Raw genomic sequence first — 24,389 nt, 5'->3', positions numbered from 1 at the left:
TGGGTAAGTGCTTCTCAGTTTTGCTAACATTTTCAGACAGCTTTGGCTTCCTCTGGCAAGGAAAGTCTCCAAAGTAGATTATTTGCAAGGTCCTCTGAAAGATCTTGACCTTATATGAGGTACTAGAAATTCATATTCGTTGGTTGTTTAGTCTATGCTGGGAGTTGTAGAAGTATAGCATTCTGTTCCTTTGTCTGAGGAGGATGTTCCAAGACCCCCAGTGGATCCCTGAAACCATGATTAGTACCGAACCCCCAGTGGATCCCTGAAACCACGATTAGTACCGAACCCTAAACGTACTGTTTTCCCTATACCTGCATACCTATGATAAAGTTGATTTATAAATTAGACACAGTAGATTAACAAGAATGATAAAACACTGACAACAATATGCTGTAAAACAAAAGTTATGTAAATGTGGTCTCTCTCGCTCAAAATATCACCCTTCTTCTTGTGATAGAGAAATGCCTACAGGAGACGAAGTGAGGGTTAGGACACAGGTGTTGTGAGGCTGTGGTAGGCTACAGAGGTCATCTGCCTCCCGGCTGGAAAGTAACTAATTGTGGGTCACCGAAATGGCGGAAAGAAAAACGGAATCAGAGGGGCCAGACGACAGTCCTGTACCACACCCAAACGTTTCTCCTTCATGCTTGTGGAGGTTAATCCTAAAGCTCACATAACGATCCTAGGGCACTGATCTTACCCATCATCAAATCTCTGTTCTCCAGTTTTCTAGTGCGGCTGAAGAATTTCTGTCCAACACCTACCATGAAAAGACTCACTGTGACTGTGTAATATCTCTAAGAATGAACAGAATTTTGGTTTCTTTAGAACATCTTAGAAAGGTCTTTATTCTTGCTTTGTAACAAATGGCAGGAATTTACTCCAAGTATCAAATCATTTCATTAATGGAGTAATATTTTCATCAACCACAAACCTTTCAGAAGGTACTTCCTGACTGAAAGTTTAAAAATGTGTACCTTCGTATTAGAAAGAAATTCATCTTCTAGATTTAGTGATTAAAAAGACAAAAACCTGTAACAAAGGATAGAAACTGAGTAGAGTCTGGATGGATTCAGGATTTTAACATCAATATGTAAAAAGTTATTATTTACAGTTAGGATAATAGTAATTGTGGTCGACTACACAAGCAAGCAGCGGAACAACCCAAAACTAGCTAAATCTCTAATTTCCCTATAATGAAAAATACTCAAAGAAAAAGCTAAATTTGGATGGAGCGTAAGCGACACAGTTAACACTCTAAGAACACACTGAAAAAAAAAATCACTCTAAGAATGGACACAGGGAACTGGCTTGGGAGAGGGGAAACGTTGTAAAAGAAAATGTTCAATTCTGGCAAATGGCTATCTTCCAGCCTAAACTCATGATTGCATGAAAAACACCAAGGAGAATACATTCAAGTTAATGGAAACAAGTCTTTATTAAGTAACTTTTAATATCAGAAAAATAAAACTCTTATAATTCTCTTTACAGCAAATATATAATATCAGTGCTTTGGCCATCTTAAGTTAAAGGCCCTTTATCATAAAATATATGGTTTTAAACTTTACTCAAATTGAATTTATAATCCCTATGACTTCCCTACATATACATAACAAAAGAGTGTAGTAAAATTAGCAAATACTAAACTATATTGATAATTTATCATTCTTAGTTTGTGGTTTTTAGAAACAGTACACGCACCTAATATATGTCGTTTCCTTGGCTTATTAGTTGCAGTGTACAATGCAACAAAATACAAAATACATGCTTGGTGAACATTCGTTCGTATCTACAAGACGGCAGCTAAAGATTAGGTTTCAATACTGACATTTAACTATCCTACAAGCAATTAGCATTACATCATAATATGCCATCAAGGCAATTTTTATACTGAAAAAATCAAAATAAAAACCGTTATTTGTAAACTTTTATACGAAATGTAACTCTTCAAGTGGAAATAAAAAATAAAATTTGTCTATTTACTATTCAATACACATAGGATTTTCAATTTTTTGTTATATTGAGAAAAAAAGCTCTTTTGTTTTGGGAAAATAACGCTTCAAAAAATAATTAGTAGAAAAACCCACCAGTATATTGTTTTGTCCTTTCAATGCCAGCATAGATTTGGGAACATACTGAGGATGAAGTTATAGACATCCACAGGTGAAATGTAAAAGTGTATCTTAAAGAAATCTTTCCTTGTGATTGGAAATAGTTTTGAAATGAAGTAAACTGATTGAAGGTCATCACAGCTGCTTTTGTAAATTATGCTAAGGGCATTATTATCCCTCTTTCCCTCCCCCTCCCCTAAATTACTAAAAAATAAAAATATATTTATAATGTGCAAGACAAATATGGATTGAACATAAAATGTTTCACATTTTGATCTATAGTCTAAAAATTAATCAACAGCTTGATCAGACTAATGAATGGAATGTTCGCATCCTCAATTATTAGCCAATATAGGTGCATCCCAAAGCCCTTCCTGAAATGGGAAAACCCAGGTGGCCATTTCCACATTCACCGAGGCAGGCAATGGGTAGGAATTCACAATCGACACAATTGCATTCCTGATCCACTGATCATACCAGCCGTGAGCGTTCTGGGCGAGATGAAGGTCAATGTAGCAGTTTTTGTCCCAAATTATAACCAGTGATCGAGTAAACTGCCATCAGCCCTATTATTACCAATAAGTAATCACAATGCATTAAAAAGTTACTTGCAATCCTGCAGAATTAGGCATAAGTTGTTGTAAAATAAAAAACGAACCTGTTTTGTCAAAACTGGCAGTGTAAAGAAGGCAGCACTGGAAGTGTCTGAATCATCTGTAATGCCAAGTACCCTCCATAAACTCTTAATGTGGCTAGGCTTTGGGACCCATTGTTGTGAAATCTAGATGTATAAACTTTGCTCATAGGCTCACACAACCTATGATTATCTTCACTCAGCCAAGCTGAACTTCAGTTTTAACGATTCTTATACAAGCTATGTCTCTGGGTCTACAGGATAGTATTAATAATTCAAACCAAACTAATAGACAAGAGACCACTTAGGTTTAGTGTTACCATAGCAGCCTTTTATAAGTTTACTAACAACTTTAGCCTAATCCCAATAAAGCCTGATAACAGTCATAAGAATTCATTAGGAAGTTTACTGGGGGTACCATTATACCCATGCCTTTACGAGTCCATATAGAGATATAGTATTTATGTATATATATATAGTTAAGAGTGAATTTGGATTGCCTGAGTAACAGCTGTCTGGCAAACTGGACATGATGGCGTTCTCTTTTCACAGATCTTGTTGGCACATTCCATGCAGAAGAGGTTGTGGCCACATGGAACTAGGGCAGCAATAACTTCATTCTCAAAGCAAATCACACAATCGTGCTTTCGTCTTGATTCTGGAGGTGAGCTAGAGGTGGAACCACCATTGGAAGAGGAGTAACTATTGGTACCATTAGAAAAAGCAGGGATGTATATTGGAAGGCCAACATGGTTGCCTGTACTAGGTGGGTCGCTCCTAACCCTCCGAGCAAGTGGGTGTTCAATGCTCTCAGGAAATGTAGGAGACAGACGAGGAGTAGATGGCTGACTTCCTCTACGCTGAGTCTTCATGTTACCAGAGGGATCACTCCCAAAGCCAGAGAGTGGGTTAACTGGTTCAAACGGGGTCCAGATAGTTTGAGCAGATGTTGGTAAAGAGTCAAAGGCAGGAGAGTCAACTGCAAGATCTTCTGAGCCTACAGATGGTAGTGTATCTCCAAACCAAAAGTTTCCTGTGCTAAACGGGCTTGTTGGACTGAAGTCAGCCAGCCTATTGCTTCCAAAGTAGGAATCTGTGGAACCACTTCCCAGAGAACTGGAACTATCATTTCGATAATTGGATATCATTCTTGCGCGGCTGGGAGGAACAGGATTGGAGGAGAGCCACGCAGAGCCAAGAGTGCCACCTTCAAAGCTTACGTCGGTACCGTTGTAATGGAAATCATTTTCTTCATTGAGTTCAATATAGTTTCCTGTACGCATGGCGATATGCATTTCTATTTCTTCTCGTGCTCGGTCAACATTTTCGGGCATCCCTGTCACTTCGAAGACAGGCTCTTTATCTCTGCTTGGAGTTACTATGTATGTGTGGGTCTGCTGCTGAATTCTCTTAATAGTTGCTCCTTTGGGCCCAACGACCAATCCTACCACACGATAGGGGACCCTCACTTGAACGGTGGTTTGACCTGGCAGATTTGGACTACATGACAACCCTCCCAGGGCAGGGCCATTTTTGTTTCGAGACGCACGGATCATGGAGAAGTGCTCTGCAGCTGAGAGAATTTCTCTTTTGGCCATGGCAACATCTTCTTTCCGTCCAGTGACGACAAAAATGGGCTCTTCACCACGAACAGGTGTCTTGATATACGTGTTTGTCTTGGCTCTCAGTGCTTTAATTTTACAACCTGTTAGAAAGAAAATATTTCGTAAGAATCAACATCTATGTCAGTAATACTGATAAAGACAGATCACAGAAAGCTCCTTTCAAGCTAAATGTCTGCTTCTGGGCAGTTTTTTTCTTTATCATGAAAACCTGTCACTAGATCACGAGAAAGCTTTCCCAACTCCACAAATGCTCCCCCATCCTCAGGTATACCTGTCTGCTGGCCTTTCACTTAGAAGCGGTGGCACCTCAAGTGGGAGATCTTAAAAGTCACGCCTGTTGTCTCCTTGTTATAAGTCGCTGCAAACAATGCGCGGAATACTCTGTACAGGCAAGTCATACCATATGCGGGTCTGACTTTCAGAACAGTAATAACATAACTTCCTTGCAGGATGTTGGTGGCAAAGAAAAACCACTAGTGCACATGTAAGACACTGAATAGCTATTGTCTCATTCAAGCTATACAATAACCCTAAGAACTAGGTTACTGCACTCCTTTTATTGCTAAGGAAAGCGAAGCTTACAAGAACAGTTAAACCTACTCTAACTTCAAAACCTATGGTCTTTCTGTCAGTCTGAGAACCTCAGAAATTTCGCACAACTCTAAGACAGAAGTTGTTTAACCGACTTCACCTAGTTGTCGTATTTTCACATTACTCTCCACTCTATAAAACCCATGATGAGCACAATCCTCATGGCTCAAAGGCCATCTCACATCTGCTCCATCAACTGAATTTGAGGCTAAGCTATCCTCATATCTGGTTATACTAGTCCTACTCATGCATTAACTAAATTAACTTTGACATAAATCAGTGCAATATGAATGCATAAAGACACTATGCTTGTATGAAAATGAAGCTGATTATTTTTTGAAAATTTCAATAAAGGGCTGCCTGGGTGGCTCAGTCAGTTAAGCATCTGACTTCAGCTTAGGTCATGATTGCAGGGTCCTGGGGGATCAGCCCTGGGTCCGGGCTCCCTGCTTGGCAGGGAGTCTGCTTGTCCCTCTGCCACTCCCCCTGTTAATGCTCTCTCTCTGTCTCAAATAAATAAATAAAATCTTAAAAAGAAAAGAAAACTCTCAGTAAAAGATGTGTACCTTAAAGAAAAAAAAAGGGTGTTGCTGAATTATGTATGGGTGAGACAACTGTAAAGGCCTGGGGTAAGAAACTAACACAGAATGACTCTGCATTCACTGTAAAATTCCTGCTAAACTCAAAAAGAAACATATTGAACATTGTATGGAACATGGGCACTGCATGTCATTTTATTAAAAGACTACTCAGATTGGCAGACCCATTCTCAAATAAAAGCCTTTGGCCCAAATCCCAAGTGCATTTAAGTTAAAATAAAATATCTGAGATGCATATTCATAACCATCCATAATTCTTTCAACTTTTAGAGTAATCACCTATTACCAGTGCCAATGATGTGAGATTAGAGGGCTTCAAAGTGTAACTTAAAATGTCAAATACACAACTAAGGCATAGGACTCTGGGATTATACTTTTCAAAGATCTTAATGTGAAGCTTGCTAGAACAGATCTGTCCTCATGAATATGTCCTATGTTATTCCTAGGTTCCTTAAAATGAAGGTGCTCTTAAAGACACATGTCACATTTTGGGTGATCTTTTTCTTAAAAATTTCCTCCCTCCCTCTTCTGCCCCCAATAAACTTACAGTGTATAAAAACTAAGTCTTAAAAACAAAACAAAACAAAAAACCTAGGTCTTCATATATATCGTTTCTAACCTGCATAACTGCACCCTTCCCCAAGTCCCCTTGCTTCCAGGCCCACCTTACTCCCACCCATTCTCTACAGTCATTTAAGTCAAATGATGGTTTCTAAATAAAACACAGATCACATCATCACTTCTTTGCATAAAGCGCATTAGCGGCTCCCTTTAACCATAAGGATAAAGTCCAAACAAGGCGGCACACAAAGCCCCCTTTACCTGGGACTGGGCTACCTCTCTTCTAGATGCTAGACTCTCTCTAGATGCTTGTCTTTACTGGTCTCCTTTTCCCCTCCTTCCTCACTTCTTCTTCTTCTTTTTTAAAGACTTATTTGAGAGAGAGAGAGAAAGAGAGAGAGAGAGAGAGAGAACTGGCACATGGGGTAAGGGAGGGGCAGAGGACCAAGCACATTCCTTGCTAAGCAGGGAGATCCATGCAGGCCAGGGCTCCTTCCCAGGACCCTAGGATCATGACCTGAGCCAAAGGCAGATGCTTAAGCCAGTGAGCCACTCGGGCGCTCCTCCCCTTCCTCACTTCTTAAACTCTGCCATGAGTTTCTACCATATTAAACTTCTATCCATGTTTCCTTGCTTCCATGGCTACAATGCTCCTTTGTCCTTGGCTTTTTACTCCCACTTCTACTTGCTTAATTCCTGCTGGCCATACAGATTTTAGTTTAGATGTCTCATCCTCTGTGAAGGTTCCTATCCCTCAAGACTGCTTTGTGCTCCCTTCCTAAACATTCCCCAAACCACTGGGCAGTTGCTGAGAAGTATAGGCCTTTGGGGTGCCCAAAAGGCATGTGCTGATTTCTGCATAAGAACAGTGGGTCTTTCTTATACATATTGCTTTGCAGCTAAGCTTTTTTTGCTGAGCTCTTCAAGACTCTCTTATAATAGCCCCATACTGCTAATGCAACTTTGTTGAAAGAAGTTGATTATGCTAACTTCAATTATAACACATTCAACACAACTTTATTCAACCTACCACTAGACTTATGTATCTTAACCCAGACCTATTCCACCTTCCAACAAAATGTAAAACTTACAAAGAAATAAATGGCTTTTTTCCTCACTGCTGGATCCTAGGTAACTATCATGAAAACACTTCTGGCGTCAAGTTTACTTGAATGTGAGGTTATATTCACTGAGAAGACTTGGTGCAAAACTGCAAGGAAAGCACTTAGTACACAACTGGATGAGGTAAGAAGGGCCGAGGGGAGAGTGGTGGCTTGTGGGCTATCAGGAAATTATTACAATGAGTTGAATTTATGCTACTATAAAACTCAGAAGTTTTAACTACTAAGAGTGCTGCTGTAAGTTTACATCTATAATGAACTACAGGATTAAGTTGATGGTGTAACTTTTAACTATACGACAGTGCTATTGCTTTTGCTCCAAAACAGAAAGTGAGTTAGAAGATGAGAGCAATAAAACTTTTATATCTTTTTTTTTAAAAAGATTTTATTTATTTATGTGACAGAGATCACAAGTAGGCAAAGAGGCCGGTAGAGAGAGGAAGAGAAGCAGGCTCCATGCTGAGCAAAGAGCCAGACACGGGGCACGATCCCAGGACCCCGGGATCATGACCTGAGCTGAAGGCAGAGGCTTTAACCTACTGCGCCAGCCAGGTGCCCCAAAACTTTTATATCTACTTATTTATACAGAATCTGAATCTTCAGGAGACTCTCTCAATTCAACACGGAAGGTGTCGCTTGGGGCTGTGAACTGAGAGTACTTCCCATAGGCCAATCCACACGTGATTGATAGAGAGCTGCCTAAGAAATTCTGAAAGGCTAATGTCAACCAGTAACTAACTGTTTACCCTATACATCCAGGGCAGTTATTGTTATTATTCAGATACTCTGGGCTACAACTTAACAAGAAGGTGTGCTAACATCACATTTCTAACGAAGAAGGTCCTGTTCATCCTGCAGAAAAGCACTGGGCAATTTCTATTAAGCACAAGGGAGAAATAACAAAAGGGTCTGGGGTTATCTCCTCTCAACCCATACTAATACTGACCACTAGAAAGTTGAACCGCGTAAAGTTCTCCAAATAATTACTTGTGACTATAAGCAACTGTCAGCTGACCTTAGTAGAATACTTTTTGTTTAATACCGAATAGGTGTATTATTAACTAAGAAAATATGCCTAAAGGTACACAAAACACTCTCTGGCCTATGGCTGGTACTCACAAAGAGGTGTTTAATAATTGGCTTAATAGGAAGAACAGAAGACAAACATTCTGAGCAGAAACCACTTCTTTTTTTTTTTTTTTTAAAGATTTGATTTATTTATTTGACAGACAGAGATCACAAGTAGGCAGAGAGGCAGGCAGAGAGAGAGGAGGAAGCAGGCTCTCTGCTTGTCAGGGGCTCGATGTGAGGCTGGATCCCAGGACCCTGAGATCATGATCTGAGCCGAAGGCAGAGGCTTAACCCACTGAGCCATGCAGGTGCCCCAGAAACCACTTCTGAGATAGGAGAGGAAGAGGCCAATTCTGCCCCAAAGACAGTGTCTCTAAGTTTTGCAGATAAGGGTGAAGGTAATTGGGAAGATGGCTGAGTCAACCCCTTTAAGCCACTAACAATAAAAACAGAAGAATATATCTGTTCTCTCTCCTAAATTTTGTAAGAAAGATTTTTTCCCATTTTATTTTATTTCTTTTCAGTGTTCCAGCATTCATTGTTTATGCACCACACCAGTGCTCCATGCAACACCTGCCCTCCATAATACCGACCACACACTACCCTCAAATCAGATTAGGACTATAGGAAACCTCATCAACCATAATACTGTTTCTATAGGAACATACATATTATGAATTTCAAACAACTAACACATGATTTCTAGACTATATGTATTCTAAAGTTGGGGACAATTTGAATAGGGAGAGTTCTAAATAGGCAATACAAACTGAAGAGAAAACAAACTTGTTTTATTATTTTACAGGTGAGGAAGGTTAAAAAGCTTTTTGAAGTATTTTAGATTGACTTTCAATCGAAAAGTCTAAGATATTTAAAAAAAATCATGGAAGAATTTATAATCTCAGAGGGGCAAAAAACTCATAAGCCTTAAGAGTACAGATAAATCAGACTGCACATCAAAAGAAACAGCTCAAGGCATGGAGGTGGCTCAGTGGGTTAAGGCTCTGCCTTCAGCTCAGGTCGTGATCCCAGGATCCTGGGATCGAGCCCTGCATCGGGCTCTCTGCTCAGCAGGAAGCTTGCTTCCCCCTCTCCCTCTGCCTGCCTCTCTGCCTACTTGTGATCTCTCTGTCAAATAAATAAAATCTTAAAAAAAAAAAGAAAAGAAACAGACAGTTCATAGAAAAGGAAATATATAAATGGCTATGGACCATGAAATTCCCATTTTCACATGAACTGAGGTACCTTTTTCCACCTCTAAGACTATCCAGTATCAAAGCCAGAGCTAGTAAGAACAGGGAAAAGGACCTTCATATTTAGCTGCTGAGAGTATGAATGGCCTGACGGCACTTTGCATTATTTATCAAAATTACAACTGCATGAATCCTTCTGCCCCTACAATCCCACTCATAGAATTGATTCTGTAGAAATACTTGCACAGGTGCAAAATGACCTTGTATTATATTACTTAATTGTATTAGCATGTGGTCAGTATAGCTATATAATGGAATACAATGCAGTCATAAAACTGGTTGATTTAGGGGGACAGGGTAGGAGGGAGACTTAATTTCCCTTTACATTCTAATTTTTTATAATTTTGAACCACACAAATGCATTAGCTTTTTCCAAGAAATATAATTAAATCAGAAAAAATTTTAAAAATACAAAGAAATGACACATTTTACTAGACTTAGAATATTAATCAATCTTTGGCTAGAACTGATATTATTTTAGACTGTATGAACAGCAGGGCAAATGATATCATAACTTCAAATGTGAACAAGGCTTTTTAATTCTAAGAGGTAAGGACTAGAATTTTTTTTTTTTTTTTTTTAAAGATTTTACTTATTTGGCAGAGATAGAGAGCACCAGGTACAAGCAGGAGAACGGCAGGCAGCGGGAGAAGCAGACTCCCAGCTGAGCAGGTAGCCTGACTAAGAACTGATCCCAGGATCCTGGGATCACAACCTGAGCAGAAAGCAGAGGTTCAAATGACTGAGCCATCCAGATGCTCTAATAACTGTTTTCTTATAGCTACTGACAAAAACAAACCTATGGCAAGCTGTATACCAGAATATGCAGAGGTTAAGAACTAGGATAGCACCAACTTTAATAGTTATAATTTTATTTTGATTTGGAAGTAAATTCCCCAAATAAAAAAGTCTCCAACTTATCCCTGGTATAAGAACCCGTTTCCTCTTTCTATGGTCCCTGCACTCCCTGGCAACGGCAAAGGTTCTGTCTTGCTTTTTCAGGGTAAAGAGAACCTCTCCCACCAAATGTGTCCGTGATTAAGAGGGAGAGATTCCCCTGCTAGGAGAGGAGTTAAAAGAAAAAGAACTGAAATGATGGGATCTTCAGTGTTTCTCAGAGCATGGTTTACTATATTAATTTAGTAGGTTGCAATCAACATTTAAAAAGGGGGAAAAAAAACAACCCAACAATGCAAAGCTCAACATGTTCCAAATAGGTGTACACAGAGCTGCAATGCCAAGTGTTCTTTTGCGGGGGGTGGGGTGGTGGTATCATGGAATAGGTTAAAAGTAGTAGTCAGTAGCTCCAAATGTTATGGGAAGTGTTGCTGATTTTTTAAAAGATTTTATTTATTTATTTGACAGAGAGTACAAGTAGGCAGAGCAGCAGGCAGAGGGAGAGGGAGAAGCAAACTCCCCACTAGGCAGGGAGCCTGATGCGGGGCTCGATCCAAGGACTCTGGGATCATGACCCAAGCCGAAGGCAGCTGCTTCACCGACTGAGCCACCCAGGCACCAAAAATCAGTGTTGCTGATTTTTGACAGAGTATTTTGTTTCCCAGAAATTCACTGTATTTTCCAGTCACTCCATAAATTACATGCATCTTACATATAAGGTGACTGGAAGAAGTTAAAACCCTTACGAACACCAAAACTGCCTTATGTGTTTATTTTAACTTTGGGTCATCCTTGGCATGTAACTTTCTTCAAAAATTTCCCCCAACTATTTTGTTTTGAGGAAAAAGGATCCTACTAGGGTATCAGTGAATGTACACACAACATACACACTTTGTCTAAATAAGGAGGGGGAGTGAAAACTCCCTGAGTAGCTCTTTACCTCTGAGAAAATTACAACTCCCTGGCTTGACGTTAAAATCTTCCCCTCACCAACTCTCTCCCATCAAGCAGCCAGAACCTACCTTTTCTTAGACTTTATTATCTCCTAAACAAGTCTTGTTTCTCTTCTATCTCTACTCAGATATTTCCCTAAATAACGTGGAAAACTTCCTCCTGGTACTTCCCCTCCAAACCTTATAGCTTTGAGTAACAAACATGGCCATTTAGAAGATGAGGCTATGTGAAGGGCTCTATGAACTCAATAATAGTACAATGGTACTGGCTCTTATTATTATGGCTATGGCATATGAATCTTCTAAGGCAAGCAAGGAAACAATGTAGGAAGGAGAAAACTGATTGTCTGTAGGCCTTGGTTCTAATCTATCACCAACTACTCCTGGTTTCAATGCTAGGACATTCAACCTCTAGGTCCCTTCCAGTGCTTAAATTTTTGACCAAGTCCCCCTTCTCCCAGGAAATATTGTCACTGCTTCTCTTTTGGTCTTAAAAGCACTTGGGACAATCAGATACTATGTTATTTTACACACACACACACACACACACACACACACACACCCCTATTCTTCCTCTCCTCAAGGAAAGGTAGGTTGAGTAATGGTTGGGAACATTAGACTTTGGATCATTATTAACCTGCTTTGTGAACTTTAGCAGGTCACTAAACCTTTATCTCCTTCATGGGTGAGACTGATTAAAGTTATTTCTTTCACTTGGTTTTTGCGAGGATTAAATGAAATCATGTATTAAAAATGCTTATGCCCATTATTCAAGTAGGTATTTCAGCAAAGGGTACTCTTTCAGAATACCCAATCACCCCCAAAACACTTCTTCAATTATTTCCTGAGTAAAATGATCTAATACCCTTAGCTTTGAAATACTAAAAATTGGGGGCACCTGGCTGGCTTAGTAGGTTAAAGCCTCTGCCTCTGGCTCAGGTCATGATCCCTGGGTCCTGGGATTGAGCCCCGCGTGGGCTCTCTGCTTGGCAGGGAACCGCTTCCCTTCCTTTCTCTTTGCCTGCCTCTGCCTATTTGTGATCTCTGTCTGTCAAATAAATAAATAAGATCTTTAAAAAAAATAATAAAAATTTGTAGCACCCTTTCCAGTTTTCCAAATTCTTCCAGATATATTCTCATTTAATCTTCATAACAGTGATTTAAGCAGGGCAGGAAAGACTTTAACTGAATTGCTCAAGATCTCCCAGCTGAAAAGTCAGATCTCAAACCCATATTGTCTTAATAACCCCAAACTCCTCTTACTACTCCATAAAATTTTTCTCTAAAAGCACCACAGAAACACATTATTTCATGTTCCATGATATATTAGAACGAGGGTGGTCCTCCTCTTCATGAGTTAGCCTAGACACACTATTCAAAAGCTCCTTTAATTTTACAGGAACTCAATTTCAGTAATGTATCTTCAAAGACCGATGAATATCAGCTAAATCCCAATAACAGTGTTTCTTATGTACACAAACTGAACTCAAAATTTAAATAAACTGTTTAGATTAGCAATGCAAACTATGCCTAAATGCACAATATACAAGTAATAGCTTTCCTTTCTAAGGTTCAAGTGTTCTTGTAGCTCTTCTAGTCAAAATCCTCTGAAATTATTTGTGAAGAATACAGTCTCATTGTAAATATCACTGACAGGACTTCAAATAGCTTTATTTATAGGATTTTAGTTCTGTTGTTATCAGTATTCATATTGATATCTAATGCCTTAAGTCAAGTACATGTCTACTGCCCTTAAAGCAAAGTTGATCTTAGGTTGACTGGCTCCTTACATAAAGGGTTGGGGACTAAGGTAAGAGAAGAAAATCCCAATTTCTGTAATATGGAAACTGAAACAGTAATAGTACAATGGCAAATCTAATCCGATAATCCAGTTCAATAAAATAAGCAGCAAGTATTTACTTTGCTTCAGGTACTTTAACTGACACCAAGGATGCAAAGATGACTAAAATTCAGTGCTTGCCCTCACTAACTTGTATCGCTCCAAGCAACAGAAGGATTTGATGTCTACACATGTTCATGTACAGATATCAATCTCTTATTCTCTTTTCTTATATTGTTGGTGGTGTTCAAACCTTCTATATTCTTACTGAGCCTTTGCCTGCTTGCTCTACCACTTAATGAGATATGAGTGTTTAAGTCTTTAATTCTATTAGCTTGAGGCCCTGGGTATGTTACTTATATCCCCATAGATCTGTTTCCTTATGTGTACGGTGGAACAGGGAATGCATCAGATGAGATAAACTGTCTCACACGCTTGAAGGTTTACCATTAAAAAACAAACCAATTTTCTATAGGAAGCTGAAAACACTTAAGGAATTTACCTCCTAAAGATAAAACTTGTATTTAAATTGTACAAAACTTGGAGGAGATATGTTTAAGTCAACCTAAATGGGAATTTAAAATCTGGTGTAGTTTTGCATGATTTAGGGATTCTTTTTGGGCAAAAATCAGAATGTAAGCGTTATAAGAAATAATCTAGCTCAATCTCATTTTATACACGAAGAAACTGAAGCCCAGAATTATAAACTGATGACTCCTAAATATACCATTCTCTCAACCTGCCTCATTTTTCTACTTGATTCTTAAACTAAATTTAAAATGCCCCCTCTGTTTTCACTTAGAAAAGAGGACTGAAATAGTTAATAATTAAAAAAAAGGGCTCACATTTGGCCTTTCACTAAAGCTGAAACACCTAGAAGAGGGTGTAAATTAGAGATGAACGGTCAAATAAATTTCCTTATTGGGGATTTTAAAATTAGGTTTATCCCTTTTGGAGGACGTTAATAGAAACCTTAGAATTACTTCTGTTTGGGTACCATATAATAGAATCAGATTCATTTGTAAACTTTAAAAAATACACTGTGCATCCTTTAGTTAGTGGTACACCCTGGGAAAACTTTACAATGTGATAATTTTTGTTTTCAACTAGCATTTTCTCAGAGTACAAACCTTGCAGTAAAAAAAAAATGTATAAACTTTATCCTACTCCATATATAGTTTATTCTCTCTACACTTTCAATTGTGCCATGCGTTTGTACTAATGACATCATTTCAAACTTGATCCCCACAACAAATGGGGTATGGGAAAGGACCAGGAAGAACAAGTTGATGGAACAGGTTTTTCCCACAAGAATAGAGACTCTGCAAGGTTAACTGATTTGTCCAAGGTCACAGGCAACAAATGGTGAAACCAAGACTCTAACAAGTTTTCTAACCCCAGGCTCCATTGTCCGTTCCTACAGTATACTAAAATGATATTGATTGAAAGGTAGAAGTCAAAGGGAAGAATGGTACAGAAGAAGGAACAGTAATATAAAGGTCAGTTTTAGTATTTTAAGTCCTAGTCTTATTATTCCATGATACAACTTTAACTGTAGTCAAATCAGGCTTCCCTGCATACACTGAATTGCAGTTTTTGCTTACTGGACAAAGGAAACAAACCATGCCCAAATGATTTGTTCCTAAATCCCAAACAGTGGCATCAAAGAGGTTCTAATGTTATGCAGTGCAACTTAAAATTTTCAGAATCAGTCATGGAATAAAGATTTGATCTAATAGCATTAGGCTGTGCATACATTCAATTTAGTATATACTTGGGCTTGGCAACACTAATACTGGAAATTTATTTTAAAAGTTTAAGTGCCAGATTTAATCTTTACAAATGTCCATATGATACCTCCATACGGTGGAATGGGAAAAAAAATTAAAGCCACAAATTATGGTATATAAGCCATCTGGGAGGCATTAAGATGCAGTTTAATAATAATAAAAAAACCTATCACTTTAGAATCTACCTGAAAATCAGTTGGGTTTCAAAATAAATTTTCCATAATTTATTTGGAGTTTTCTAAAGGAGTCTTTAAACTGAAAATACACTTTTCTCTTTTTTTCAATTGGGAATTCAACTTTAAATTACAAATTCTACATAGCGTAAATAACATTAAAAATTCTGTAATAATTCTTTTGATCATAAAATAATACTGCGGTAGTCATCATGGCCATTCACTAATATTCTAGCTCTCTTCTGTGGGCACACAGTTGTAATGGACTTTCTCACCTACTTGAAGGTAGGTGTGGTCAGATGACTTGCTCTGATTAATGAAATATGAGCAGATGTAATTACTACTTCCGGTTTAACATTTAAAGACCAGCATGTCCTGGGGCTCCTGGGTGGCTCAGTGGGTTAAGCCTTTGCCTTCGGCTCAGGTCATGATCTCGGGGTCCTGGGATCAAGCCCTGCACTGGGCTCTCTATTCAGCGGGGAGCTGCTTCCCCCTTCTCTGTCTACTTGTGATCTCTATCAAATAAATAAATAAAATCTTAAAAAAAAAAAAAAAAAAGACCAGCAATGTCTTATACAGTGGAATAAGACATGCTGTTTTTTTTTTTTTTAAAGATTTTATTTATTTATTTGACAGAAAGAGATCACAAGTAGACAGAGAGGCAGGCAGAGAGAAGGGAAGACCAGCGAACACTTGAGAAGGTGGTCGCTGTGTTGGCCTAAGTTCCTGAATGACTGAAATAAGCAGCGTCCCTGAGAATAATAAACCTTTATTGTTTTAATATTGAGATGCTGGGCTTTGTTATCACAACATAATTTAAACCCATCTGCACAGAAATGCCATGTAGCCAACAGACATTCAGATACCAGTTGGGTCTAGTTCTTTTGCATTATAAGAATATAATGTGTGAAACTGCTAAAGCCAAGAAAGTACATGAAAGAGTGGTTCAACTTAGTTTCAGATTTAACTTAACAAAAATATGTACTTATCACTTAAAGTTTCAGGTGTTTCAATTTATTTGTATATCATTCAGTGTCCAGAGGTATTACAGGTAAGATTACATCCATCTGAGGAGGTTATCTAAAGTCTAGGGAGTTTAAGTGACTTGCCCAAGATCACAAAGTGAATTATTGGTACAGAGTAATCAAATTTAGGAATTTTAATTTCTGATTGCTGATTCTTTCTAATATACCACAGTTGAGCAGACACTGTTTAGGGAATCTGGGGCAGTTTTTAGATTAAAACATGCATTACATTTTTGTATTCAGTTTAAGGCAAAAGTATTAAATCCTTCAATATGTTTTAAATCGACAAATTAAGCACTATCTTAAAAAAATTTTTTTTTAAGATTTTATTTGTTTGACACAAAGAGATCACAAGTAGGCAAAAGGCAGGGATAGAGAGAGGGGGAAGCAGGCTTTAAGCACTATCTTATAACTAAATGCTACCTCTTCCCTTGAAAACTTTGAGATGTAAGAAGAGCTACCCAGAATTTCAACCCATAAACTTTGTTGAAAAATTTCTAAAGAGAAATCTCTAACATAGTAACACTTTCCAAATACTTTACACCCTGGATCATTTTTAGACTGTTGGTAACCAGGGGGTAGAAAATACACCCTTATATTACTACTTTATTTTCCATTTCCTCCTAGTGTATCAAAATAAGTCATTAGCTGAATAAGGCAGGAAGAACAGGCAGTAGATTCCCCACCCATTTGCAAAACAATATCATTGAACCTTTCCCAATGGTCCCAGAGCTAATACAACTGTTATCAACTAAATTTAAATTTTAAAGCCTAGAACTTACAATATCTGCTTTTTAAAGCCACCATGTATATAACACAAATTCACTTTCCAAACTATAAATGACAGAATTTTTAGTTAGGCATAGGAGAATAAGAATATTAGGATGATAACTGTGCTTTCTGGATAACAGAGATAGCAAATTTTATTAAGTAAATTAATTTGGATAGTGAAGATACTAAGTTATCCAAACTAGAAATAGAGTATCCCAAAGTTCATGATTAGGGCAGAAATTAACCCAAATATCATTAACCTTCCTGAGCAAGATGCTTGAATACAGAAGCAGCAACTTAAATCTTTGATGTCAAACTGGTCTAAATCCAAGTTCCAGTTTTTGAAGAGGCTACAAAACATGTAAAACATGTCTTCAGACATCCAGTTTCTACATCTGTAAAATGGGGATCATGGCCTAGCAGGATTGTAGTACCTGGCAAAGAGAAGGCCAACAATCCCTCCTTCTCCATAAAAGAAAAAAGACATCGTATTTTAGCATTGTTCTGAAACATTCTGTCCTCATGAAAAGTGTTTCTTCTTGAACAGGGAATTTATGTATGGCAAGACCCAAGTTTCTCTTTTTCTGTCAGACAGACATACACAAATAAGCGTACACTTTATTTTAGTTGTGTTAAATCTTGAAGAGTGGTTCTACCCTAATGAAACGGGAAAAATGTCACAAGGATGCATTTATGACAACTTGAAACACTGTAACATCTTCATTATTTAAAAAGTGACCATGTACAAAAACCACTGGGAATCAGTGGAGACAGAGTAGCTCAATATAAATAAAAAAACAATTTCCAAAGGGGTCTAGTTCAGCCACAGACAAAGTAAGGTACAAGAAACTCAACTGGAGTGCAGGAAAAAAAAATTAGAACTCCAATTTCCATTTTTACCCCATTCTTTAAATTCTTTACATGTTTTGTAGCACATATGTATCATTCATACATTAATATTCAGACACTGGGAGTACAAGCTTAATTTGTTTGACAAGGTGTACAATAAAAAAAAGAAAAAGCTGAAGATGACTTTTCCAGACTAGAGACTAGAAAACACATATATAAAGTCACTAACGAAAACAGCTAAAGACCCACATTAAGTTTAAACAGTAACATAAAACCCTGAGGTACAAGTTTTTAAAACAATTGAATTTATGACATTCAGTATTTCCTTATAATGTAGTTAAGAATGGGTATAGAGTTCTACTTTAGTCCAACTGGGTATCAATGACTGTACAAATCAGAACCAAATCCACTTCCTTAAATTAAACCTCTAGTTAACCACTGTGAACGTGTCCTGCAGGTAGTACATTTAACATAAGTTAAGTCTGTTGTCAGGTTCACCCTCAATGTCCATATTCTAAAACATCTATGATTATACAAAAAGCCTCTCCTAGTTCCTAGCTTTATTTTACAGTATGGTTGGTTTCAATATGAGATGCAAAGCTTAAAAGAAGGGGCCAATTTAACATTTGCAAATGACCATATGCTACTGGGGAGTACATATAGGAGGTCAACATTGCCAACTTTCATCACTATCAAAAGCAGCAGTTTGTGTTTTTTTTCTTTGAAAGATACTGGATCCCAGAGGCCATTTACATGAGTTCTAGTCTATATGACTCAGAATTCCATTTGTCCTACCCTTTGCTTCAGAGCTGAAGTCAAAATGTCTCCATCTGTGTCATAATTATTTCCAAAACCAATTAAGAGATGGCAAACAGAAAATTATAACTTCAGGTAATGAATAAAATGGCAAGAACGATTAATTCTTTAGAATGAAAATTTAGTTCATCCAAAGCAAACAAGTAAATTAAGTGATTTGCCCTCTTTATTCACCTAGAGAAAAGACAAATTATCACACTTTTAAAGTGCAGGGGTGCCTGGGTGGCTCACTCAGTGCGTTAAGGGTCTGACTCAGGTCTTGGTCTTGGCTCAGGTGACAGACAGTCTTTCGGTCATAGGACCCAGCCCCGCACTGGGATCCATTCTCTGTGTGGAGTGTCCATCAGATTCTTCCTCCCTCTCCTTCCGCCCCTCCCCACTCATGTGCTCCCTCCCTCTCAAATAAACAAAATCTTTAAAAACAAAAATACGCAAACATTGTAAGGTGCCTTGTCCTCCATGAGTGGCAGAACACTTCACCTGTTTTATTATGGTGGAGGGGTGGAGGTAGCAAAGGCGTCAAGGATCCACTAGAGGCAGGAAAGGGGGGGCAAGACTTTCGGCTCTTAAGAGAATATAGAGGATGATGACATACTTGTAACAGTACTGTTAACTCTGGGAACTATAAAGTGTTAGGAGGAATAGTCAGCAATTTGTCTCCATGTCCTAAGACATAAACAGAACCACATTTCCTTATTAACCAATAAATACAGCCCAATAAGCACAGAAAAACTAAAGACTTTATCTCATTTGCTATTAAATAAATTATAAAATGTTAAATTATTTTAATAGATGATACAAAATAAAAGCTGGGAATGAATTCAGTTTACTTTTAAATAATGCATTTGTATAAAGACAACATTTTGTACAATTAGGGACCATTTTCTGGTATTTTAAAGGGTACAATACAGATGAAGACAAAAGTTTGTATTATTTGTATTAAACTAAATATACAAAAGATTTCATTATCTTGTCCCTCAAACTGGCAAGTAAATGTTCTTTTCTCACCGTCAAACGGCACCATAAGCACATTGAAGCAACTTGTGCTGAGGAAGCGCCATCCTAGTACAGCATTTTAAGGGTTTTTCATACTCTGGCCAGAAGGCACCCCTTCTCAGCCCCTTTGTAACCACACACACCCCTTTTAAGACCCCAAGTATCCCCCCACCAAAATCACAACTTTCTAATTATACCCAGATTATTATCCCTCCGCACTTTTCCTCACATTGTTCTTCAGTCATTCTTCATCTCTATTTGTTGAAGTCCTATCCATTCTCCAAGTCCCTCCCGGGTTGATATTTCCCCATGTATGACTGTTTGTCACACACTGTGGAGAATGCCATTAACTACACATTCGTTTAGTACCATTCCACAGTTGATTAGACAGTTTTTTAAGAGCAGCAAGTTTGTCTGGATCAATCTCACATTTCCAACTGCCATAAACTCAACACCTGGCAAAACAGAGGCTTGAAACACAGCAATTCCTTGATGTTCTTAACTGAATGGCCAACTCATTCTGGACTTTTCAACCGAGATATTACAATTTTATGCTATGTAAGGTGAAGCAGTGCTCTCCTGGATTAGTATCAATAAGTATTGCAAAAACAACTCCCCTCTCAAAACCCACCCAAATAAAGCAAACAAAAAACAAGGCGTCTGAATCTTATTTACTAACTATAGGCATAAACTCTCAATTGAATGGTACCAGCTTTGAACTGTGCCTTTAAAGTACCAGTCATCAGGCAGTCTGAATAAGCTATCTCCTTTACCCAGATTTCAGATGGGTTTTTCTTATTAAAATCTGAGAGGTAAGAAATGAGCCAACTCTGATATTTGAAACCACCATTTCCACAGACCTCTTATTTATGTGTACTTTAGACCACTTGGGAAAGATGAGATCATTTAAGCAGCAGCGCCATTATTTCTCTTTATTTGACCCCAACAATGCTCTCAACCTAACAGTAAAGAGACATGCATCAACCAGGCTAAGCTACATTGTAACAAGGCGGCTGGGGGTAATATTTACTCCCTTAGTACAGGAGAAAAAGCTATGCTAAAGTGCAGAGGACCTTCCCTAAAAATGTCGGATACTGAGGTACTCTGGGCATCCCCTTCCCCCACCTTCACAAATCTACTCCTGGAATCTGAGACATAGGTCCTTTGTCTGAACAATGTGGGAGGAGTCTGTCTGCAGTGCTGGTGTGCTGGCAAGTGAAGAGAATTTACTGAAAACTGTATAAACGCATAAAGTTCCTTAACTCAATTACCTTACTGTCCATTTTTTCTTCATCGTGTACAATGCAAGTGTTCTAAAAGATAGCCAATGTGCCTTTTCCAAGGTTCAAATGTATCAAAAGAGAATACAAAAAGATCAACAGAGTTAGGCTGCTCTTCAAAAGCTAAGTTTCTGAATAGCGGAGGGGTAGAGGGGGGTAATGGTTTTACCCACCACTTGAACATTCCCTTCCCTCTCGAACGAGCTCTTTATACAAAGCCTCCATTTCTGTCCATTTCTTCACCGAAACGAGCTGCCGTAAGGTAAAGCTGAGTGCCTTTGAGAAGACAGTCAGTCGGCTGCGCAAACTTGCAATCTCGCCGCTTTCCGTGCACAACGCCGAATCCACCGAATCCCGACCTTTTACCACCTCACTGAGGTTTTTGGTGCCACGCCAGCCTACTGTTCCACGAATACAGCCCGAGTAAAGTGAACACCACCGGACTGGGTGGCTCCAGAAACTTAACACCTTCCACCACGCAAAAACCAGCGGAATACCGTGGGTTTTCGCAAGGTGACCCAGCTTCTCATCTCACTGACCACGGTTCCTCGCAGACCCCTTCGCGATGGACTCGGGGGACTCGCCGGGTTCAGTGTTGCTGCCCGGAGCTCCTTTCTTTCGTCTCCCCACCCACGCCCGGGGGCCAAGCCCAGGGGGACTCCCCTCCTCCCTGCCGCACTCACCCTGGCGACCGACAATCTCGGCGACATGCTCGGAGCTGGGCACCGGGACGCACTCAGTGGTGTTGACGCTCTTCCTCCGGAGCAGGGCCGCCTGCTCCCCGTTTAGGGCGGCCGCCGCCGCCGCCCCGCAGCCGCCGGGGCCGTAGGCGTGGGACAGCATCGCCGCCATCATGCCCTGGGCATCGTCCCCTCCGTAGAGCACCCCCGCCGCCGCGGCCGCCGCGGCCGCCTCCCGGGCATCGAAGCTGGCGGCGGGCAGCAGCACCGACCCCAGGGACCCGCCCGGGATCGGTTGGGTCTGGGAGGCGGCGGCCGCGGGCGGCGACAGCAGCAGCAGCGACGGTCGGTCCTCCTCCTCTGCCTCCTCCAGCTCCTCCTCCTCCAGCAGGTCTCCGTCCAGCTCCGCTTCCTCCCCCTCCTCCTCCTCGTCCTCCTCCAGCTCCAGCTCGGCCGCCTCCGGGGGCCCGGGCCGGCCGGGCGGAGCCCGCTCCTCCGGAGACAGCCCCGCCGCCCGCCGGGCCTGGCCCTGCGCCGCCGCCGCCGCGGCCCGAAGCGCCGGGGTACCGGGCTCCGCCGGGCTGGGGTCGTCGAGGCCTAGCGCGGCCAGGCGCTCCCTCAGCAGGAGCCCGTCCCCCTCCAGCTCCGGGCCGCCCGCGGGCGGCGGCAGCGGCGGCGGCGGCGGCGGCTGCGGCAGGGGGGCCGGGGCCGCCGCCAGGGCCAGGGCCGCGGAGCTGCCGCTCGGCATCGCGGCGGCGCGCTGTCAATGGCGGCGGCGGCGGCGGCGGCCGGGTCAGGCGCGGCGGGCGGCGAGCCCCATGGCGGACAGGGCTCGGGCCCTGCTCAGCGCGCAAACACCTTTCCTCTGGGGAGGCGGCGGGGCTGGCGACCCGGGCGGAGGAGCGCCAGGGCCGCCCGGAGACTGGAGAGGGCGGGGTGGAGGGGCAGAGGAAGGAGGCAGAGGTAGGTAACTAGGTGGGTGGGTGGGGACGGCAGCGGGGCGGGCTGCTGGAGGTGGCAGCGGCTCCCCTCTCAGGGTTTCTTTTGTTTCATGGCCTTAACCAGCCCCCGGCGCGCGCGGCGGCGGCGACGCCCCACGCCGTGCTCCGAATGAAGCCGGCGCGCTCTGATTGGCTGCTTTTAATCTCTGGGAGCCCGCCCTCTCCTCCCCGCAGCCTTCTAATTCCTTTCCCTAGCCCCACCCCCCACCCTCTTCTCGGGCCCCGCCCCGCTCCTCCCCAGAGCTCTCTGATTGGGCGACCGGGACAAGCCCGTCCCCGAAGCCTTCTCCTTCCGTCCTTTCCCCTCCCCCCCTCCCCTCCCTCCCCTCTCCCTACTGGCTCATGAGGGGACGGACTGTGATTGTTCGCTTTATACGTCACTCTTTGTGACGTCTCCAGGTGGGGGCGGGGAAAAGTAGGAGGGAGGAAGGCCATGTAACAGGCTGAAACTGAGGCGGACTAGGGGTTTTCGCGCAGGCGCGAGCAGTTGCAGCACACACCTGCATTTCTCCCTTTCTCCTTATCCCTCTAGCCCACCGAGGTCGGGTCTTTTAGGGCACTGTGTGAGCGGCCTTGGAGTGGAGCGTAGGCATGGGCTCGAGGACGCTGTTTCGCCAGGTTGAGGACAAGATTTCCTCCTTTCGGGGCAGGGGCCTAGGGAGAGTCCGCGGAGGAGGGGCCAGTGAGGTGTCCTCCTATCCGGCCGCGGGGGTGGTTTCCTGAGCCGCGTGGCTCCGGGGCCTTCCCCGGCACGACCCGCGAGCGCTCCTCCCTCCCGGCAGGGCCCGCCCACGCCCGGCTGGCAGGGTTTCCAGTGCCCGGGGGCCGCTGGCTCACAGCGGGAGCCTTGATGTGCTGAACTTCAGTCGTTTGGGGGCTTTTCAAGGCAATTAAGTCATTGTTTCCTCCTCCAAGGCGCTCTTTCCACAGTGTGGCCCAGGTGAACACACAGTGCGGCCCAGGTGAACACACAGTGCTATCTTTTCTGGAGGCTTATTTTTAAATGGCTTAGGCTATGACATAACCCCCCCCCCCCCCCCGTTTAGTACCAGTTAGTATCCCCAGGTTAGTCTTAACCCACATCGTCCTACAGACATGTGTAAGGCGGGCAACATAGCATAATTATAAGGTTTTTAGTGGCCCCATTAGAAAAAATAAAAAGTAGACTTGATTCATTGTATTTAAAACATCACTTCAACATGCAATCAATATAAAGTTAATAGTGAGATTTTATAGTTTTTTCAGTCTTTGAAAATGCTGTGTATTTTACACTTACAGACGCTCAGCATAATTCAGTTCGCTTCACACCAGCCATATTTCAAGTACTCAAGTACATATTTCAAGTACTCAAGTACATATTTCAAGCAGCTGTAGACCTCTTGATTTTTGAATGACAACTTGGGACCTTTTTATATTGGATTTATTTTTTATATCTTACTGCCTCAAACTCATATGAGTGAATTTTAATTGAGCTCCTACTCTTCTAAATTGTTTAGAATGTTACAAAGAACAGTAGTTCAAGAGGAAGCTAAACTATGTCCTCTCTCTAGTTTGTCCCTTTACAGTCATGTGCAGAATCCTTACTTCAATTTACTCCACCCCCTCAATCAAAGGCCTGGAGAATTTTAGCTAACACTACAGCTTTCCTGTTATTCCAAGGTTTCCCTGGACCTTATATAACCCTGTGTGTTGCTTCTCTAACAGCTTATTTGTTAGAAATCCCTGGAGCAGGGATTTCAAGACGATGTA

At 41.2% G+C, this 24,389-nt stretch overlaps 1 protein-coding gene and 1 long non-coding RNA gene across 2 annotated transcripts in view; both read right to left on the bottom strand.

Annotated features, from left to right (window-relative positions):
• Window positions 1-24,389, bottom strand: part of LOC116571807 — a 62,958-nt gene that overhangs the window by 21,750 nt on the left and 16,819 nt on the right. The window lies entirely within an intron of this gene.
• Window positions 1,417-22,456, bottom strand: MEX3C (mex-3 RNA binding family member C). Its single transcript, XM_032310200.1, has 2 exons — window positions 21,643-22,456; window positions 1,417-4,453 (listed from the first exon to the last, which is right to left on the bottom strand). The coding sequence occupies exons 1-2, from the start codon at window positions 22,385-22,387 to the stop codon at window positions 3,228-3,230; spliced, it is 1,971 nt and encodes a 656-aa protein (XP_032166091.1). The 5' UTR covers window positions 22,388-22,456; the 3' UTR covers window positions 1,417-3,227.

The sequence above is a fragment of the Mustela erminea genome, chromosome 13, assembly GCF_009829155.1.
Source record: "Mustela erminea isolate mMusErm1 chromosome 13, mMusErm1.Pri, whole genome shotgun sequence".
Classification (NCBI taxonomy): domain Eukaryota; kingdom Metazoa; phylum Chordata; class Mammalia; order Carnivora; family Mustelidae; genus Mustela; species Mustela erminea.
The sequence above is the reverse complement of the archived record's forward strand: the minus strand, read 5'-3'. Positions and strand labels throughout refer to the sequence as shown.

What these genes read in the sequence shown, in the direction of transcription:
- MEX3C (XM_032310200.1), bottom strand. Translation starts at nt 22,387, where the DNA reads ATGCCGAGCGGCAGCTCCGCGGCCCTGGCCCTGGCGGCGGCCCCGGCC. An exon ending in CGAGATTGTCGGTCGCCAGG is followed by an intron (nt 4,454 to 21,642) that starts GTGAGTGCGGCA and finishes TCTTTCTAACAG; the next exon opens with GTTGTAAAATTAAAGCACTG.